Source organism: Oncorhynchus gorbuscha, linkage group LG16 (assembly GCF_021184085.1).
Source record: "Oncorhynchus gorbuscha isolate QuinsamMale2020 ecotype Even-year linkage group LG16, OgorEven_v1.0, whole genome shotgun sequence".
Classification (NCBI taxonomy): Eukaryota; Metazoa; Chordata; class Actinopteri; order Salmoniformes; family Salmonidae; genus Oncorhynchus; species Oncorhynchus gorbuscha.
Genome location: NC_060188.1, coordinates 21,929,604 through 21,944,082, shown reverse-complemented (window position 1 = coordinate 21,944,082; position 14,479 = coordinate 21,929,604). Strand labels below are relative to the sequence as shown.

At 42.2% G+C, this 14,479-nt stretch overlaps 2 protein-coding genes across 2 annotated transcripts; one reads left to right on the top strand and one right to left on the bottom strand.

The window, feature by feature from the left end:
• Nucleotides 1-11,347: 11,347 nt before the first annotated feature.
• LOC124000331 (hemoglobin subunit beta-like) lies at nt 11,348-12,109 on the bottom strand. Its single transcript, XM_046306608.1, has 3 exons — nt 11,967-12,109; nt 11,662-11,795; nt 11,348-11,549 (listed from the first exon to the last, which is right to left on the bottom strand). Exons 1-3 carry the CDS (start codon nt 12,056-12,058, stop codon nt 11,434-11,436), a joined length of 342 nt encoding a protein of 113 aa, XP_046162564.1. The 5' UTR covers nt 12,059-12,109; the 3' UTR covers nt 11,348-11,433.
• Nucleotides 12,110-13,248: 1,139 nt separating this feature from the next.
• On the top strand, nt 13,249-14,104 carry LOC123999710 (hemoglobin subunit alpha-4-like). The gene is made up of 3 exons (XM_046305717.1): nt 13,249-13,413; nt 13,612-13,819; nt 13,881-14,104. The coding sequence occupies exons 1-3, from the start codon at nt 13,319-13,321 to the stop codon at nt 14,007-14,009; spliced, it is 432 nt and encodes a 143-aa protein (XP_046161673.1). The 5' UTR covers nt 13,249-13,318; the 3' UTR covers nt 14,010-14,104.
• The last annotated feature ends 375 nt before the right edge of the window (nt 14,105-14,479 follow it).

Here is a 14,479-nt window from a genome sequence, read left to right as displayed (position 1 = left end):
ACAATCAAATGTAGACCGCATTATCTTCCAAGAGAATTCTCTTCGATTATAATCACAGCCGTATATATCCCCCCCCAAGCAGACACATCTATGGCTCTGAACAAACTTTATTTAACTCTTTGCAAACTGGAAACCATTTATCCGGAGGCTGCATTCATTGTAGCTGGGGATTTTAACAAAGCTAATCTGAAAACAAGACTCCCTAAATTTTATCAGCATATAGATTGCTCAACCAGGGGTGGTAAAACCTTGGATCATTGTTACTCTAACTTCCGAGACGCATATAAGGCCCTGCCCCGCCCCCCTTTCGGAAAAGCTGACCACGACTCCATTTTGTTGATCCCTGCCTACAGGCAGAAACTTAAACAAGAGGCTCCCACGCTGAGGTCTGTCCAACGCTGGTCCGACCAAGCTGATTCCACACTCCAAGACTGCTTCCATCACGTGGACTGGGACATGTTTCGTATTGCGTCAGATAAAAATATTGACGAATACGCTGATTCGGTGTGCGAGTTCATTAGAACTTGCGTTGAAGATGTCGTTCCCATAGCAACGATAAAAACATTCCCTAACCCGAAACCGTGGATTGATGGCAGCATTCGCGTGAAACTGAAAGCGCGAACCACTGCTTTTAATCAGGGCAAGGTGTCTGGCAACATGACCGAATACAAACAGTGCAGCTATTCCCTCCGCAAGGCTATTAAACAAGCTAAGTGTCAGTACAGAGACAAAGTAGAATCTCAATTCAACGGCTCAGACACAAGAGGCATGTGGCAGGGTCTACAGTCAATCACGGACTACAAGAAGAAACCCAGCCCAGTCACGGACCAGGATGTCTTGCTCCCAGGCAGACTAAATAACTTTTTTGCCCGCTTTGAGGACAATACCGTGCCACTGACACGGCCTGCAACGAAAACATGTGGTCTCTCCTTCACTGCAGCCGAGGTGAGTAAAGACATTTAAACGTGTTAACCCTCGCAAGGCTGCAGGCCCAGACGGCATCCCCAGCCGCACCCTCAGAGCATGCGCAGACCAGCTGGCCGGTGTGTTTACGGACATATTCAATCAATCCCTATACCAGTCTGCTGTTCCCACATGCTTCAAGAGTGCCACCATTGTTCCTGTTCCCAAGAAAGCTAAGGTAACTGAGCTAAACGACTACCGCCCCGTAGCACTCACTTCCGTCATCATGAAGTGCTTTGAGAGACTAGTCAAGGACCATATCACCTCCACCCTACCTGACACCCTAGACCCACTCCAATTTGCTTACCGCCCAAATAGGTCCACAGACGATGCAATCTCAACCACACTGCACACTGCCCTAACTCACCTGGACAAGAGTAATACCTATGTGAGAATGCTGTTCATCGACTACAGCTCGGCATTCAACACCATAGTACCCGCCAAGCTCGTCATCAAGCTCGAGACCCTGGGTCTCGACCCCGCCCTGTGCAACTGGGTACTGGACTTCCTGATGGGCCGCCCCCAGGTGGTGAGGGTAGGCAACAACATCTCCTCCTCGCTGATCCTCGACACGGGGGCCCCACAAGGGTGCGTTCTGAGCCCTCTCCTGTACTCCCCGTTCACCCACGACTGCGTGGCCACGCACGCCTCCAACTCAATCATCAAGTTTGCGGACGACACAACAGTGGTAGGCTTGATTACCAACAACGACGAGACGGCCTACAGGGAGGAGGTGAGGACCCTCGGAGTGTGGTGTCAGGAAAATAACCTCGCACTCAACGTCAACAAAACTAAGGAGATGATTGTGGACTTCAGGAGACAGCAGAGGGAACACCCCCCTATCCACATCGATGGAACAGTAGTGGAGAGGGTAGCAAGTTTTAAGTTCCCCGGCATAGACATCACAGACAAACTGAATTGGTCCACTCACACTGACAGCGTCGTGAAGAAGGCGCAGCAGCGCCTCTTCAACCTCAGGAGGCTGAAGAAATTCGGCTTGTCACCAAAAGCACTCACAAACTTCTACAGATGCACAATCGAGAGCATCCTGGCGGGCTGTATCACCGCCTGGTACGGCAACTGCTCCACCCTCAACCGTAAGGCTCTCCAGAGGGTAGTGAGGTCTGCACAATGCATCACCGGGGGCAAACTACCTGCCCTCCAGGACACCTACACCACCCGATGTTACAGGAAGGCCATAAAGATCATCAAGGACATCAACCACCCGAGCCACTGCCTGTTCACCCCGCTATCATCCAGAAGGCGAGGTCAGTACAGGTGCATCAAAGCTGGGACCGAGAGACTGAAAAACAGCTTCTATCTCAAGGCCATCAGACTGTTAAACAGCCACCACTAACATTGAGTGGCTGCTGCCAACACACTGTCATTGACACTGACCCAACTCCAACCACTTTAATAATGGGAATTGATGGGAAATGATGTAAATATATCACTAGCCACCTAGTGGTGTGGGGGCTGTGCTTTGGCAAAGTGGGTGGGGTTATATCCTTCCTTTTTGGCCCTGTCCGGGGGTGTCCTCGGATGGGGCCACAGTGTCTCCTGACCCCTCCTGTCTCAGCCTCCAGTATTTATGCTGCAGTAGTTTATGTGTCGGGTGGCTAGGGTCAGTTTGTTTATCTGGAGTACTTCTCCTGTCCTATTCGGTGTCCTGTGTGAATCTAAGTGTGCGTTCTCTAATTCTCTCCTTCTCTCTTTCTTTCTCTCTCTTGGAGGACCTGAGCCCTAGGACCATGCCCCAGGACTACCTGACATGATGACTCCTTGCTGTCCCCAGTCCACCTGGCCATGCTGCTGCTCCAGTTTCAACTGGCCTGGGCCCTAGGACCATGTCCCAGGACTACCTGACATGAGGACTCCTTGCTGTCCCCAGTCCACCTGGCCATGCTCCTGCTCCAGTTTCAACTGACCTGAGCCCTAGGACCGTGCCCCAGGACTACCTGACATGATGGCTCCTTGCTGTCCCCAGTCCACCTGACTGTGCTGCTGCTCCAGTTTCAACTGTTCTGCCTTATTATTATTTGACCATGCTGGTCATTTATGAACATTTGAACATCTTGGTCATGTTCTGTTATAATCCCTACCCGGCACAGCCAGAAGAGGACTGGCCACCCCACATAGCCCGGTTCCTCTCTAGGTTTCTTCCTAGGTTTTGGCCTTTCTAGGGAGTTTTTCCTAGCCACCGTGCTTTTACACCTGCATTGTTTGCTGTTTGGGGTTTTAGGCTGGGTTTCTGTACAGCACTTTGAGATATCAGCTGATGTACGAAGGGCTATATAAATACATTTGATTTGGTTTGATTTGATTTAAACAATGCTACCTTATATAATGTTACTTACCCTACATTATTCATCTCATATGCATACGTATATACTGTACTCCACATCGTCGACTGCATCCTTATGTAATACATGTATCACTAGCCACTTTAACTATGCCACTTTGTTTACTTTGTCTACATACTCATCTCATATGTATATACTGTACTCGATACCATCTACTGTATGCTGCTCTGTACCATCACTCATTCATATATCCTTATGTACATATTCTTTATCCCCTTACACTGTGTGTAAGACAGTAGTTTTGGAATTGTTAGTTAGATTACTTGTTGGTTATCACTGCATTGTCGGAACTAGAAGCACAAGCATTTCACTACACTCGCATTAACATCTGCTAACCATGTGTATGTGACAATTTTTTTTTGATTTGATTTGAACAATGTTTTAACAATCCCGCTTTGGAGAAAATAGACCACATTATTAGGGTGAGGCACATGGGCTACTAACAGCTTTCTACACAACATACACTTAGTATTACTGTCTTAGCTACAGTATACATTTCTCCCTTGCATATTACATCATTTATGCAGCAGCATACAATACATTGTTGGAATCACCTTGTGAAGGTGGCGCAGTGGTCCTTTGTTGGCAAATGTTGTCATCAAAGTCTGGCATTTTCTGGATTTATGGTGTGAACTCGGGGGGAAAAACAGCCAGTCCATTGAATAGCAGGCTAACATTAGTGGTCTATTTGCAACGCTTTCAGTTAGCCACTGACTCCTTCCAAACGACTTGTTGTTGAATTTGCGATTTCCAAATTGTGTATATCAGGTACCAAGATAAGACCCATATGCAGACTGTGTGAAGTAACAATGTTTATTATAACCACAGAGGCAGGCAAATGACAGGCCAAGGCAGGCAATGGTCAACAATCCAGAGTAGGAGCAAAGGTACAGGACGGCAGGCAGTATAAGGCAGATTTCAGTAATCAGGAAAAGTTTTTTTTTTAAACACACAAAAAACAGGAGGACAAGAAAAAAAACAGGAAAAACGCTGGTAAACTTGAGGAAGTGACAAAAGACAGACAGAAAACACAGGTGTAAATACACAGGGGATAAGGGGGAAGATGGGCGACACCTGGAGGGGGGTGGAGACAATGACAAAATAGGTTAAATAGATCAGGGCGTGACAGTGTAATCTTTATGTACAATGGCCGATACGTTTTATCTATAATTTCTCTTCATTATTTCTCTTCATATGACAAGGATTAAAAAGGATTTTCCAGTAGATTGTCGAGTTGATGACAATTGATGATGACTGCTAGCTAAGAATGTCTAAGTAAGATGTAGTCCAATCAAAGCTACTGTAGATATAACTTGATTTGATGTATTTATTTATTTATTTTATTTCACCTTTATTTAACCAGGTAGGCAAGTTGAGAACAAGTTCTCATTTACAATTGCGACCTGGCCAAGATAAAGCAAAGCAGTTCGACAGATACAACGACACAGAGTTACACATAGAGTAAAACAAACATACAGTGAATAATACAGTATAAACAAGTCTATATACAATGTGAGCAAATTAGGTGAGAAGGGAGGTAAAGGCAAAAAAAGGCCATGGTGGCAAAGTAAATACAATATAGCAAGTAAAACACTGGAATGGTAGTTTTGCAATGGAAGAATGTGCAAAGTAGAAATAAAAATAATGGGGTGCAAAGGAGCAAAATAAATTAATTAATTAAATACAGTTGGGAAAGAGGTAGTTGTTTGGGCTAAATTATAGGTGGGCTATGTACAGGTGCAGTAATCTGTAAGATGCTCTGACAGTTGGTGCTTAACGCTAGTGAGAGAGATAAGTGTTTCCAGTTTCAGAGATTTTTGTAGTTCGTTCCAGTCATTGGCAGCAGAGAACTGGAAGGAGAGGCGGCCAAAGAAAGAATTGGTTTTAGAATTGATGTAATTCTGTCTGTGGCCAAAGACCTTGAGCCTTCTTGAATGGGCACTTCTTATATATAACTCTATGGCAGAATCCAAGAGGCTAAATTTTCGAGCTCTAACCTTAGAATTAGGGATGACGTACTGTCCCATGAGTGACAGAAAACCGAACCAATCATGACAGAAAACTGAGCCAATTAGGCGCAACGCTCTGTATTTTCTGTTGGCTAGACCCACCACCACAGAAAGCACTGAGCTAGGCTGAAACACCTGCATTTTGGAGCTGCCTTACTCAAGAAAGCAAAAAATAGATAATGTTTGTATGCGGCTTTATTAACACATTGATATTTTTTTTATGTGACTACGGATTAATGCATAAAATTACAAGCAAAACAGGCATGCCCCTGTGTTACTCAATTAATGTGTTTAAAGGTCCAATGCAGCCGTTTTTATCTCAACATCAAATCATTTCTGAATAACAATTAGGTAGCCTATCCCAGAAAAAGCTTCTTGGCCAAAAGCAATTTCTCAAGTAGGAATGTTGCTTGGACTGTGAGAGTGGTCTAAGTGGAGAGGGGAAAACATAAAACTAGCTTTTATTTGCAAAACTCCATCCCATGAAAACAGGCAGGAATTTCAGGCAGTCTTTTCAAACCACTCTTACAATAAAAGGGCATTATCATAATTGTCACAATTTGACATTATTATTTCAACCTCATAGTGTGGAAATATATAAAACACCGGGAAATCATGTTTTTCATTGCACTACAATTATTTTGATGATTTTGGTATGACCTTAAAATGTACTTATAAGTTTGACTTGGGGTTTTAGTCCAAAAACGGTAGTTTAGTTTAGTTTATTTTATTTTTACAGGGACAGTGCACATTAATCAACGTTTCAGTAAAAGTGCCGGTTTTAGCCAGCCGGCTAATTTTCAACCGCAGTCCCTGGGCAGGTTATTAAAAACAATTACAATATAGACAATAGCACCATAGAACAAGCAAGACATAGCAACATAGGACAAGCAAGACATAGCATACAGACAGAGCAACATAGGACAAAAAGCAGCAAGACAAAATTAATAAAAGCAACAAAGTGTTTCCACACCTCACAAGCTACAGACAACAGACAACATGGAAAGCGGCAACACACAGCTAGGGACCATGTTCACAAATCTGATTGACCTTTAGCCATGTCTTCAAGCATTTTGTGAAAGTGTGATATGTGGTGCAGTTGTGTGTCTGATGGCAGTGTATTCCAGACATGGGAAGCTCTCACAGAGAATGCAGATTTACTAAAGGTGCTTTTCCTTAGGGGAACTATACAGTCACCTCTCATGGCAGACCTTGTGGATCTGCTGCCATATTTCTGGGTTTTCTGTTTAACAAAAATATTGAGTGGAGGGGGAGCCAGGCCATTAAGGATCTTGAATGCAAGACATGCGTCGGTGTATTGCACAAGATTTTCCCAACTCAAGAGCTCATGCTTTCTAAGGATGTGACAATGATGATGGCTATTGGGCTTCCTATCAAGCACTTTGAGAGCCTGTTTGTAGACAGACTGAATAGGTTTTAATGTTGTACAGCAAGCTTGGGCCCAACTAGTCAGGCAGTATGTTAAGTGGGGGAGTATCATAGATTTGAAGTACAGTTTTGCTACCTCTGTAGTCAAACAATTTCGTATAAATCGGAAATTAGCTAGATTGAATTTAATTATTTGAATTACCTTTTTCACATGCTTTTTAAAAGAGAGGTTGGAATCAAGTATGATGCCAAGGTACTTAAAATCAGATACCACCTGAAGCTTCTCCCCTGACACATAAACATCTGGCTCAGTAGCATCTGTTGCCCTCTTTGTGAAGAACATGCAAACAGTTTTTTTCACATTGAGATGCAAACACGAGTCACTGAGCCACTTTGTAACCTGGGCCATTACAGTAGTGAGTTCTTGTGCAGCTTGTTGTTTGCTCTTTGCATGCACATATATCACTGTATCATCTGCATACATTTGAACTTCAGACCCATTACAGACAGAAGGCAGATCATTAATGTACAGGCTGAACAGGAGGGGCCCCAGTATTGACCCTTGGGGCACGCCCACATCATAGCTACAAGTGGGCAACAGCTCATTGCTCACTGACACACTGAGTTCTGCCTTCAAGGTATGATTTCATCCATCTCAAGGCATCAGGGGAAAAGTTGAACTTGGACAATTTTGTGATGAGAATCTCATGGTTAACAGTATCAAAAGCCTTCCTTAGGTCCAGAAACACAGCCCCAACAGCACCCCCTTTGTCCATCTTGGACTTCACATTTTCCAGAAGAAAGCAGTTGGCCGTTTCTGTGGAGTGTTTCGCTCTGAAGCCAAACTGCATGGAGTGTAATGTGAAGGGGCTGTTGTTGAGGTGGGCAATCAGTTGTTCTGCTACACACGTTTCAACAACCTTTGACACTACAGGTAGTATACTAATGGGCCTGTAGTTACTCACGTCAGCAGGGTCGCCTGATTTAAAGATGGCCATTATTATGGCCGACTTCCATACCCTTGGAAACACACCGAGACCAATAGATGTGTTGGTGACCTTAGTAATGGGGCCAATGAGTGACTCTGTAGTTTTTAAGAAAGGTAGAGTCCATCCCAAACACATATTTGGCTTTAGAGTTCTTTAGTGAGCTAATCACCTTGTTCACCTTTGACTCAGAAACCTCCCTTATGATGAAGACAGGTTGAGTGTCATTCACTAGCACTGAGCCCAAGAATCCAGTGGAGGGGTTCTGTGTCAGTACCCTGACAGAGTCAATAAAGTATGAATTGAAGGCTATTGCTATTTCGACTGCATCCTGTGTTAGATTGTTATTCACCATGATTTCTAGTCTTTTTGCAGTGTTACATTACATTTACATTTACATTTAAGTCATTTAGCAGATGCTCTTATCCAGAGCGACTTACAAATTGGTGCATTCACCTTATGATATCCAGTGGAACAGTCACTTTACAATAGTGCATCTAAATCTTAAAGGGGGGGGGGGTGAGAGGGATTACTTATCCTATCCTAGGTATTCCTTAAAGAGGTGGGGTTTCAGGTGTCTCCGGAAGGTGGTGATTGACTCCGCTGTCCTGGCGTCGTGAGGGAGTTTGTTCCACCATTGGGGGTCTTTCCACCATATGGTCTTTCCCTGTTAACTCTTTTAGATTCTCCCATATCAATTTAGAATTTCCCTTTGCTTCACCAATTATGTTAATAAAAAAGTTTGCCTTGGCCTGTCTGATTTCTTTTATCACCTTATTTCTCAACATGGTAAACCTATGTCTGTCATGCTCTAATTTAGATTTTAGGGCTATTTTTAGAGCATAATCTCGTTCTTTCATCAATTTCCAGATTTCTCCATTTAGCCAAGGAAGAGTGCTCTTTTGGCCAGGTTTGGATTTGATTTTCTTTAGGAAGCCATTTATTGTAGTCTGGATTGTGGATAGAAAAACCTGACTATCAGCTTCCACATCTGTATAGGACAAGAGATCATTCCAGTTTATTCCCTTAATTGCTTTTTCAAAATAGTTTAATTCACTCTTAGGTATTCTGAGTTGATCCGGCTTTCTAACAGTAGAGAGGTTAAACCTGCTCTTAGACAGCTTTCTGGCTATAAGTGTCAGATTATGATCAGACAGCCCAGTAACCATATTGAATGATTTAGTCACTCTCTCTGGTTTATTACTGAACACCAAATCAATCTGTGTTTTAGAGCAACAAGTCACCCTGGTTGGCCCTTTAACTAGCTGTGTAAGGTCAAAGGTATTAGTGATCCGTTTGAGGGTTTTCCTACAACACTTGTCTTCATAATTAATGTTAAAATCTCCCATTAAGATGACCTCTTTCCCAAAATCACATTCCCTAAGCATGGTATTAAACTGATCAAAAAACACACTTTTGGTGGAAGGTGGCCTATACATTCCAATGAGGGTAAAAGACATTTGGGGAGACAGTGTAACGTTCAGGCCGATACATTCTAGTTCATTATCACATGACCACTCAATTTGTTTACATCGGATATGTTCTTTAATGTAAATCATCACACCCCCTCCTCTTCCTTCAATTCTGTCTCCCCTGAAAAATCAAATCAAAGCAGCATATGGAGAGTGTTTATGGAGCCATGTCTCTGAGAGGCAGAGAAAGTCAAGGTTTGAGTCTGTGAGTAGATGTTGAATTTGATCACTTTTTGGAATGATACTACGAATGTTCAAGTGCCCCCCTAGTAGTCCCTTGGGCTTCGCTCGTGGGTCCCAGATGACTCGAGAGTGATTGACACATTGAAAAAAGTAAAATTTTCTGTGTTTTCTGACGGCTGGGTTTAGGCCGTTTTGTTTCGTTTTGATTAGGGGCAGGTCGGTAGCGCAATTAACAATCCCTCCCGCCTGCACTGGATGCGGGGAACTAATTAAAATAGCTTGCGTACCAGAAGCAGAGTCAGGGATCGCATATAGCGACTCTGGTATGTTTGAAGAGTCAAAATATATCCTGGAGCCGGGTGAGTCGAGAGAAACCATAGCACTCACCCACCTCCACAGCGGCGACGACCAGTGGACGAGGCCTTCCACCGCTCTCCACTCCGGTGCGTATCACTGGCTCGGTGATATTGGGCCCAGGATTGAGTTGTACATCCCCGGAGAGGAGGAGGGTAGTGAACAGGTAGTTTAACAGTTTCCGATAAATGTTGGACTTGTGTTTGTTACGCCTAAGCGGTTCAGTAGAATAAGGAGCGAGGTAGACTTGGCCATTATTCAGAACATTATGGTATGCTGTGTACTGTCCGCTCCCGTGGAACGGTGAACCAATGTGTTTGGTGTTGATATTCTCCGGTAGTAGACTGATTGTGTCATCCCAGCAAGGACGCACTGATATTATCAGTAGAGCAGCTACATAACTGACAATCATGGCAGAGTACTGGAGATAAAACACATAATTGCGCTTTAACTCTTTGCATGAGTTACTTAACTGGGATCGGCGTACACCTGATGGTTTAGATAATATTACAGCATTCGAATGAGAAGCGGAACCTGCCGCACCACCCTGTCTTCCGTCCGCCATTTTCCGTACCAAGTTTCAAAACTACAAACCGAGATCTCCCTTGTCGGGAAAACCTTTCTTGACAGTGGATTGCAGTAATTATTTTGTAAGGAAACCAATATCTAAATATCTAAAAACAAGGAATATAAATATCTAAATATAGTAAGGCCTATATATCACTTTAAAATTAGCCAATATTTGTCCATGTTTTAGGAAAGAATTTTGATTTCAAACTGGAAGTTATGTAGCCCTAGGTTTAGGCCTGTATCACCAATTTGAACCCTCTAAAGGCCTAACTACACAAAAAAAGAAAAGGTTCCTGAAGTCCCCTTTATGGTTTCTTCAAATTGAAACTGTGGGGGAACACCTATAAGTTCTTCAAAGAACCCCTTTTAATGGTTCCTCAAACAACTTTTTGAATAACCTTTTGGGGTTCATATTTTAACTACCCCCCCTCCCCAGTTATTATTCTCATTAATTATAATACGCATAACAATAACAACAATTGCACAATATTCTAGTTCTCAGTGTTTATTATGATTTTAGAGGCAAAGCAAAATAAAAAAAATCTAAATATGAGGTAAACTCTCAGCAGTGAAAAGTGTAAAGATCTCCTCAATTTAAGAGAAGGTTTGTCCCTTGTATGAACTAAATGTATATTGTTTTATGATGATCTCTCTTTTCATATTTGTGCAAATCCTTCTAATACACAATTCAATGGATATCAATCAACAAAGAGGTAAGAATATGTAGGCTATAAGAATATGTTGTTGGCTAGCTGTATTGGGTTCAGATGACTGAACTGATCACCTTTGTGTCTGCAGGTATACAGACAAGGAAGCATACAAAGGTATGTTAATTGCTATTGGTATGTTATGCAGATCACATTTGCCATCCTCTTTCCTTATCTCATCAATTAATAACCATTAGGCCTCTAGATTATGACCAAGTATGTTTATGAAAACCATCATCAAAACAGTTTTTTTCATTCACATTCCCTCATTTTAGTGTAGAAACCATGTACCCATAAGTACAATTGCAGGAGAACGTTTTCCATAAATAAAAACACTTCAAAAAGATAAACGCTTTCAAATAGATGTTTTTTTCAAATGTGTAGCTATGGAGTTGGAGTGTCATATCTCTTCCATATTGGTGCTGTCGAGTGATACTCTAGTGGTACTGTCTGCCAAGAGCGGACACAACGACAGCCAGGAACTTCTGGAAGGCTTCCTGAGTATCAGCACTGAAAACGGTGGGACCGAGCATGGCGGCCACGCACACGGTAAAGGAACCAGATGGAGAATGTAATATTGGAATGAGCTTTACATCGGCTCATAACGCTATTTAATTCATAAGACTATTTATTTTTGTATTTTGTTTCAGTGTGCTAAAGTGTAATACTCTCCCTGAAGTTGTCGGGATCCACGTGCAGTTTCTCGGCCACGGCGGGGTTACCCATGATGGCAGCGGGTGTGGATAGGTTGCCGAAGGTGCTAAAGTGCCTCTGAGTCCATGGAGACACGATCAGAAGTCTAAAAAGAAATAGGCTGCCATTAAAATTATACTTCACAATCAATATGGTCTGTATCGCACCAAAGGTGAACACCGCGATGTCCTACTACGCAATTAGTGCTAATTAGTCTAAGTAACCTATTATCGTGTTATTATTTAATGATATCTACATAAATATTATAAGAATGTACCTGGCCACGGCCTGGGGTCCGATCTCATCCACGCTGATCTTTCCCCACAGGCCTACGATGGCACTGCGCTCAGCATCTGTCCAGTCGACCATGTTGACGTTTGTTTGTTGATTTCCGTTGGTACATGCAAAATGTTACAAGGGATCCCTGAGGTTTTTGTCTCATGAGACCTCCAATTTATTGATGTTCAGTATCTCTGCCCTGAAAGTAACACAGAAAATGATTGGATGAATGTCTTGAGGGGACAAGGTCCTCGAGTGTGGCACATATCGGCATTGTGCCAACTTCATCCCACCTTTAAGATAATGCTTGGTAATTTATTACGGATGGAATAAACAATGATTAGTCTTCATCGGCATTTTTGTCAAATTTTAGTTATTGACAGACTTTTTCTGTTAAATGTTCTCTACATACTACATGTTGTACGTAATAGCACAATTCATATTGTTAAATTCAACAATTTTTTTTAATTTATTTTACCTTTATTTAACCAGGCAAGTCTGTTAAGAACAAATTCTTATTTTCAATTACGGCCTAGGAACAGTGGGTTAACTGCCTGTTCAGGGGCAGAACGACAGATTTGTACGTTGTCAGCTCGGGGGTTTGAACTTGCAACCTTCCGGTTACTAGTCCAACGCTCTAACCACTAGGCTAATACCTGACACCACTCAAACCATTGAAGGTCCGGATCTTTAATGCCAATTATCTCAGGATACAACCTTATTTTGTCCTAAATTATCTTTTAATTTATCGTTGTAAAATTCAAATTGAATTGGAAAATTATCTTTATAAAAGTGGGTATAGGCCAGTATAGGCCAACACGCCTTGATGTGGTTGCTAGTCCGATCATATTGCAACTATTTATCAGTGTTGGGGAAGGAACTCTGAAAATATAGTTTACCAAGCTAGCAATTACTTCACACTGGAAGAAATTAACTGTTAAGAAAATGTTGAGTTATTAAGTGTTTCAAAAACACTGTTATTCAATATATATGAAATATATACATACAATGTTATGACATCATTTTTACAAACGAAATCGATTATGTGCAAATGTCAGATTTTGGGAATAATACGAATTGGCTCAGATCAAATCAAATCAAATCAAATGTTATTTGTCACATACACATGGTTAGCAGATGTTAATGCGAGTGTAGCGAAATGCTTGATCCACAACATATAGAAAACATTACTCTTGTCTTGGAAAAATGCCCAATCAGAGGAGGAGCCGAGATTATATCGGGGTGTGCCTTCTCTCATGCCTCAATAAAAACAGCCTCTGAGAAGTTTACGCTCACAAGCTTCTTTTCTCAACATCATTATTTAAGTGGATAAACGGACAAGACGCAGCTATGAGTCTCTCAGCCAAGGACAAAGCCAACGTGAAGGCCATCTGGCGCAAGATCCTCCCTAAATCCGATGAGATTGGAGAACAGGCTCTTTCCAGGTAATTACATAACGATGTATGATAAATAAAAAAATATAACATATATTCAAATTATTATTAACACATAACTCCTCAGTCAATTATATGGAAGCTATGAATGCGTAGCCTATCTCAGCAAAAATATGGACCCGATACTGACCGTGTGAATGATTATTTAAAATTAATTTTGTCTCACCTAATTTCTAATGTCCACTACAGGATGCTTGTCGTCTACCCCCAGACCAAGGCCTACTTCTCCCAGTGGGCTTCCGTGGCCCCCGGTTCCGCTCCAGTGAAGAAGCACAGCATCACCATCATGAATCAAATCGATGAATGTGTTGGTAACTTGGACGATCTCTTTGGTTTCTTGACCAAGCTCAGTGAACTGCACGCCACCAAGCTGAGGGTGGACCCCACTAACTTCAAGGTAAGAAAAATGTTTTTACCTGTGTAAAGGTGAAATAATATATGTCCATTTTCCTTTGCAGATTCTGGCTCACAACCTGATTGTGGTCGTTGCCGCCTACTTCCCCGCCGAATTCACCCCCGAGATCCATTTGTCCGTGGACAAGTTCCTGCAACAACTGGCTCTGGCCCTTGCGGAGAAGTACCGCTAAACTGGAGTTCAGCTGCTAAACTGTCATCCGAGCTACAAGCTCTCAGTTTTACATCAGAATTAGACATTCATCAATGTTTCTTAAACGAAATGTTCTTCCGATATTGACACACTGACAATAAACCTAAATGAAACTCATACTAGCTAGCTAGCTGAGATGGATTCCCAATTTCCCAAACTCATAACTATCTACCAATAAGCCATTTCAGGCTATCAATCAGGTTAGATAAGCAAGCTTGTCAAAATTCTCCAATTTAGGGACCACCCCACAGCCATCCTCACTTAGTTTGTGTCCCCTTAGAATTTTGCGGTGCATGAAGCCCCTTTCGGAAAGTATTTAGACCCCTTTACTTTTTCCACGTTTTGTTAGGTTACAGATTTATTTTAACATAAAAAATTACCCTCATCAATCTACACGAAATACCCCGTATTGACAAATCAAAAACACGTTTTTAGAAATGTTTGCAAATT

Coding starts and splice junctions, on each gene's coding strand:
- LOC123999710 (XM_046305717.1), top strand. CDS start 13,319: ATGAGTCTCTCAGCCAAGGACAAAGCCAACGTGAAGGCCATCTGGCGC. Junction 13,414..13,611: donor GGAGAACAGGCTCTTTCCAG/GTAATTACATAA, acceptor TGTCCACTACAG/GATGCTTGTCGTCTACCCCC. Junction 13,820..13,880: donor TGGACCCCACTAACTTCAAG/GTAAGAAAAATG, acceptor TTTCCTTTGCAG/ATTCTGGCTCACAACCTGAT.
- LOC124000331 (XM_046306608.1), bottom strand. CDS start 12,058: ATGGTCGACTGGACAGATGCTGAGCGCAGTGCCATCGTAGGCCTGTGG. Junction 11,796..11,966: donor GGACCCCAGGCCGTGGCCAG/GTACATTCTTAT, acceptor ATTTCTTTTTAG/ACTTCTGATCGTGTCTCCAT. Junction 11,550..11,661: donor CGACAACTTCAGGGAGAGTA/TTACACTTTAGC, acceptor CATCTGGTTCCT/TTACCGTGTGCGTGGCCGCC.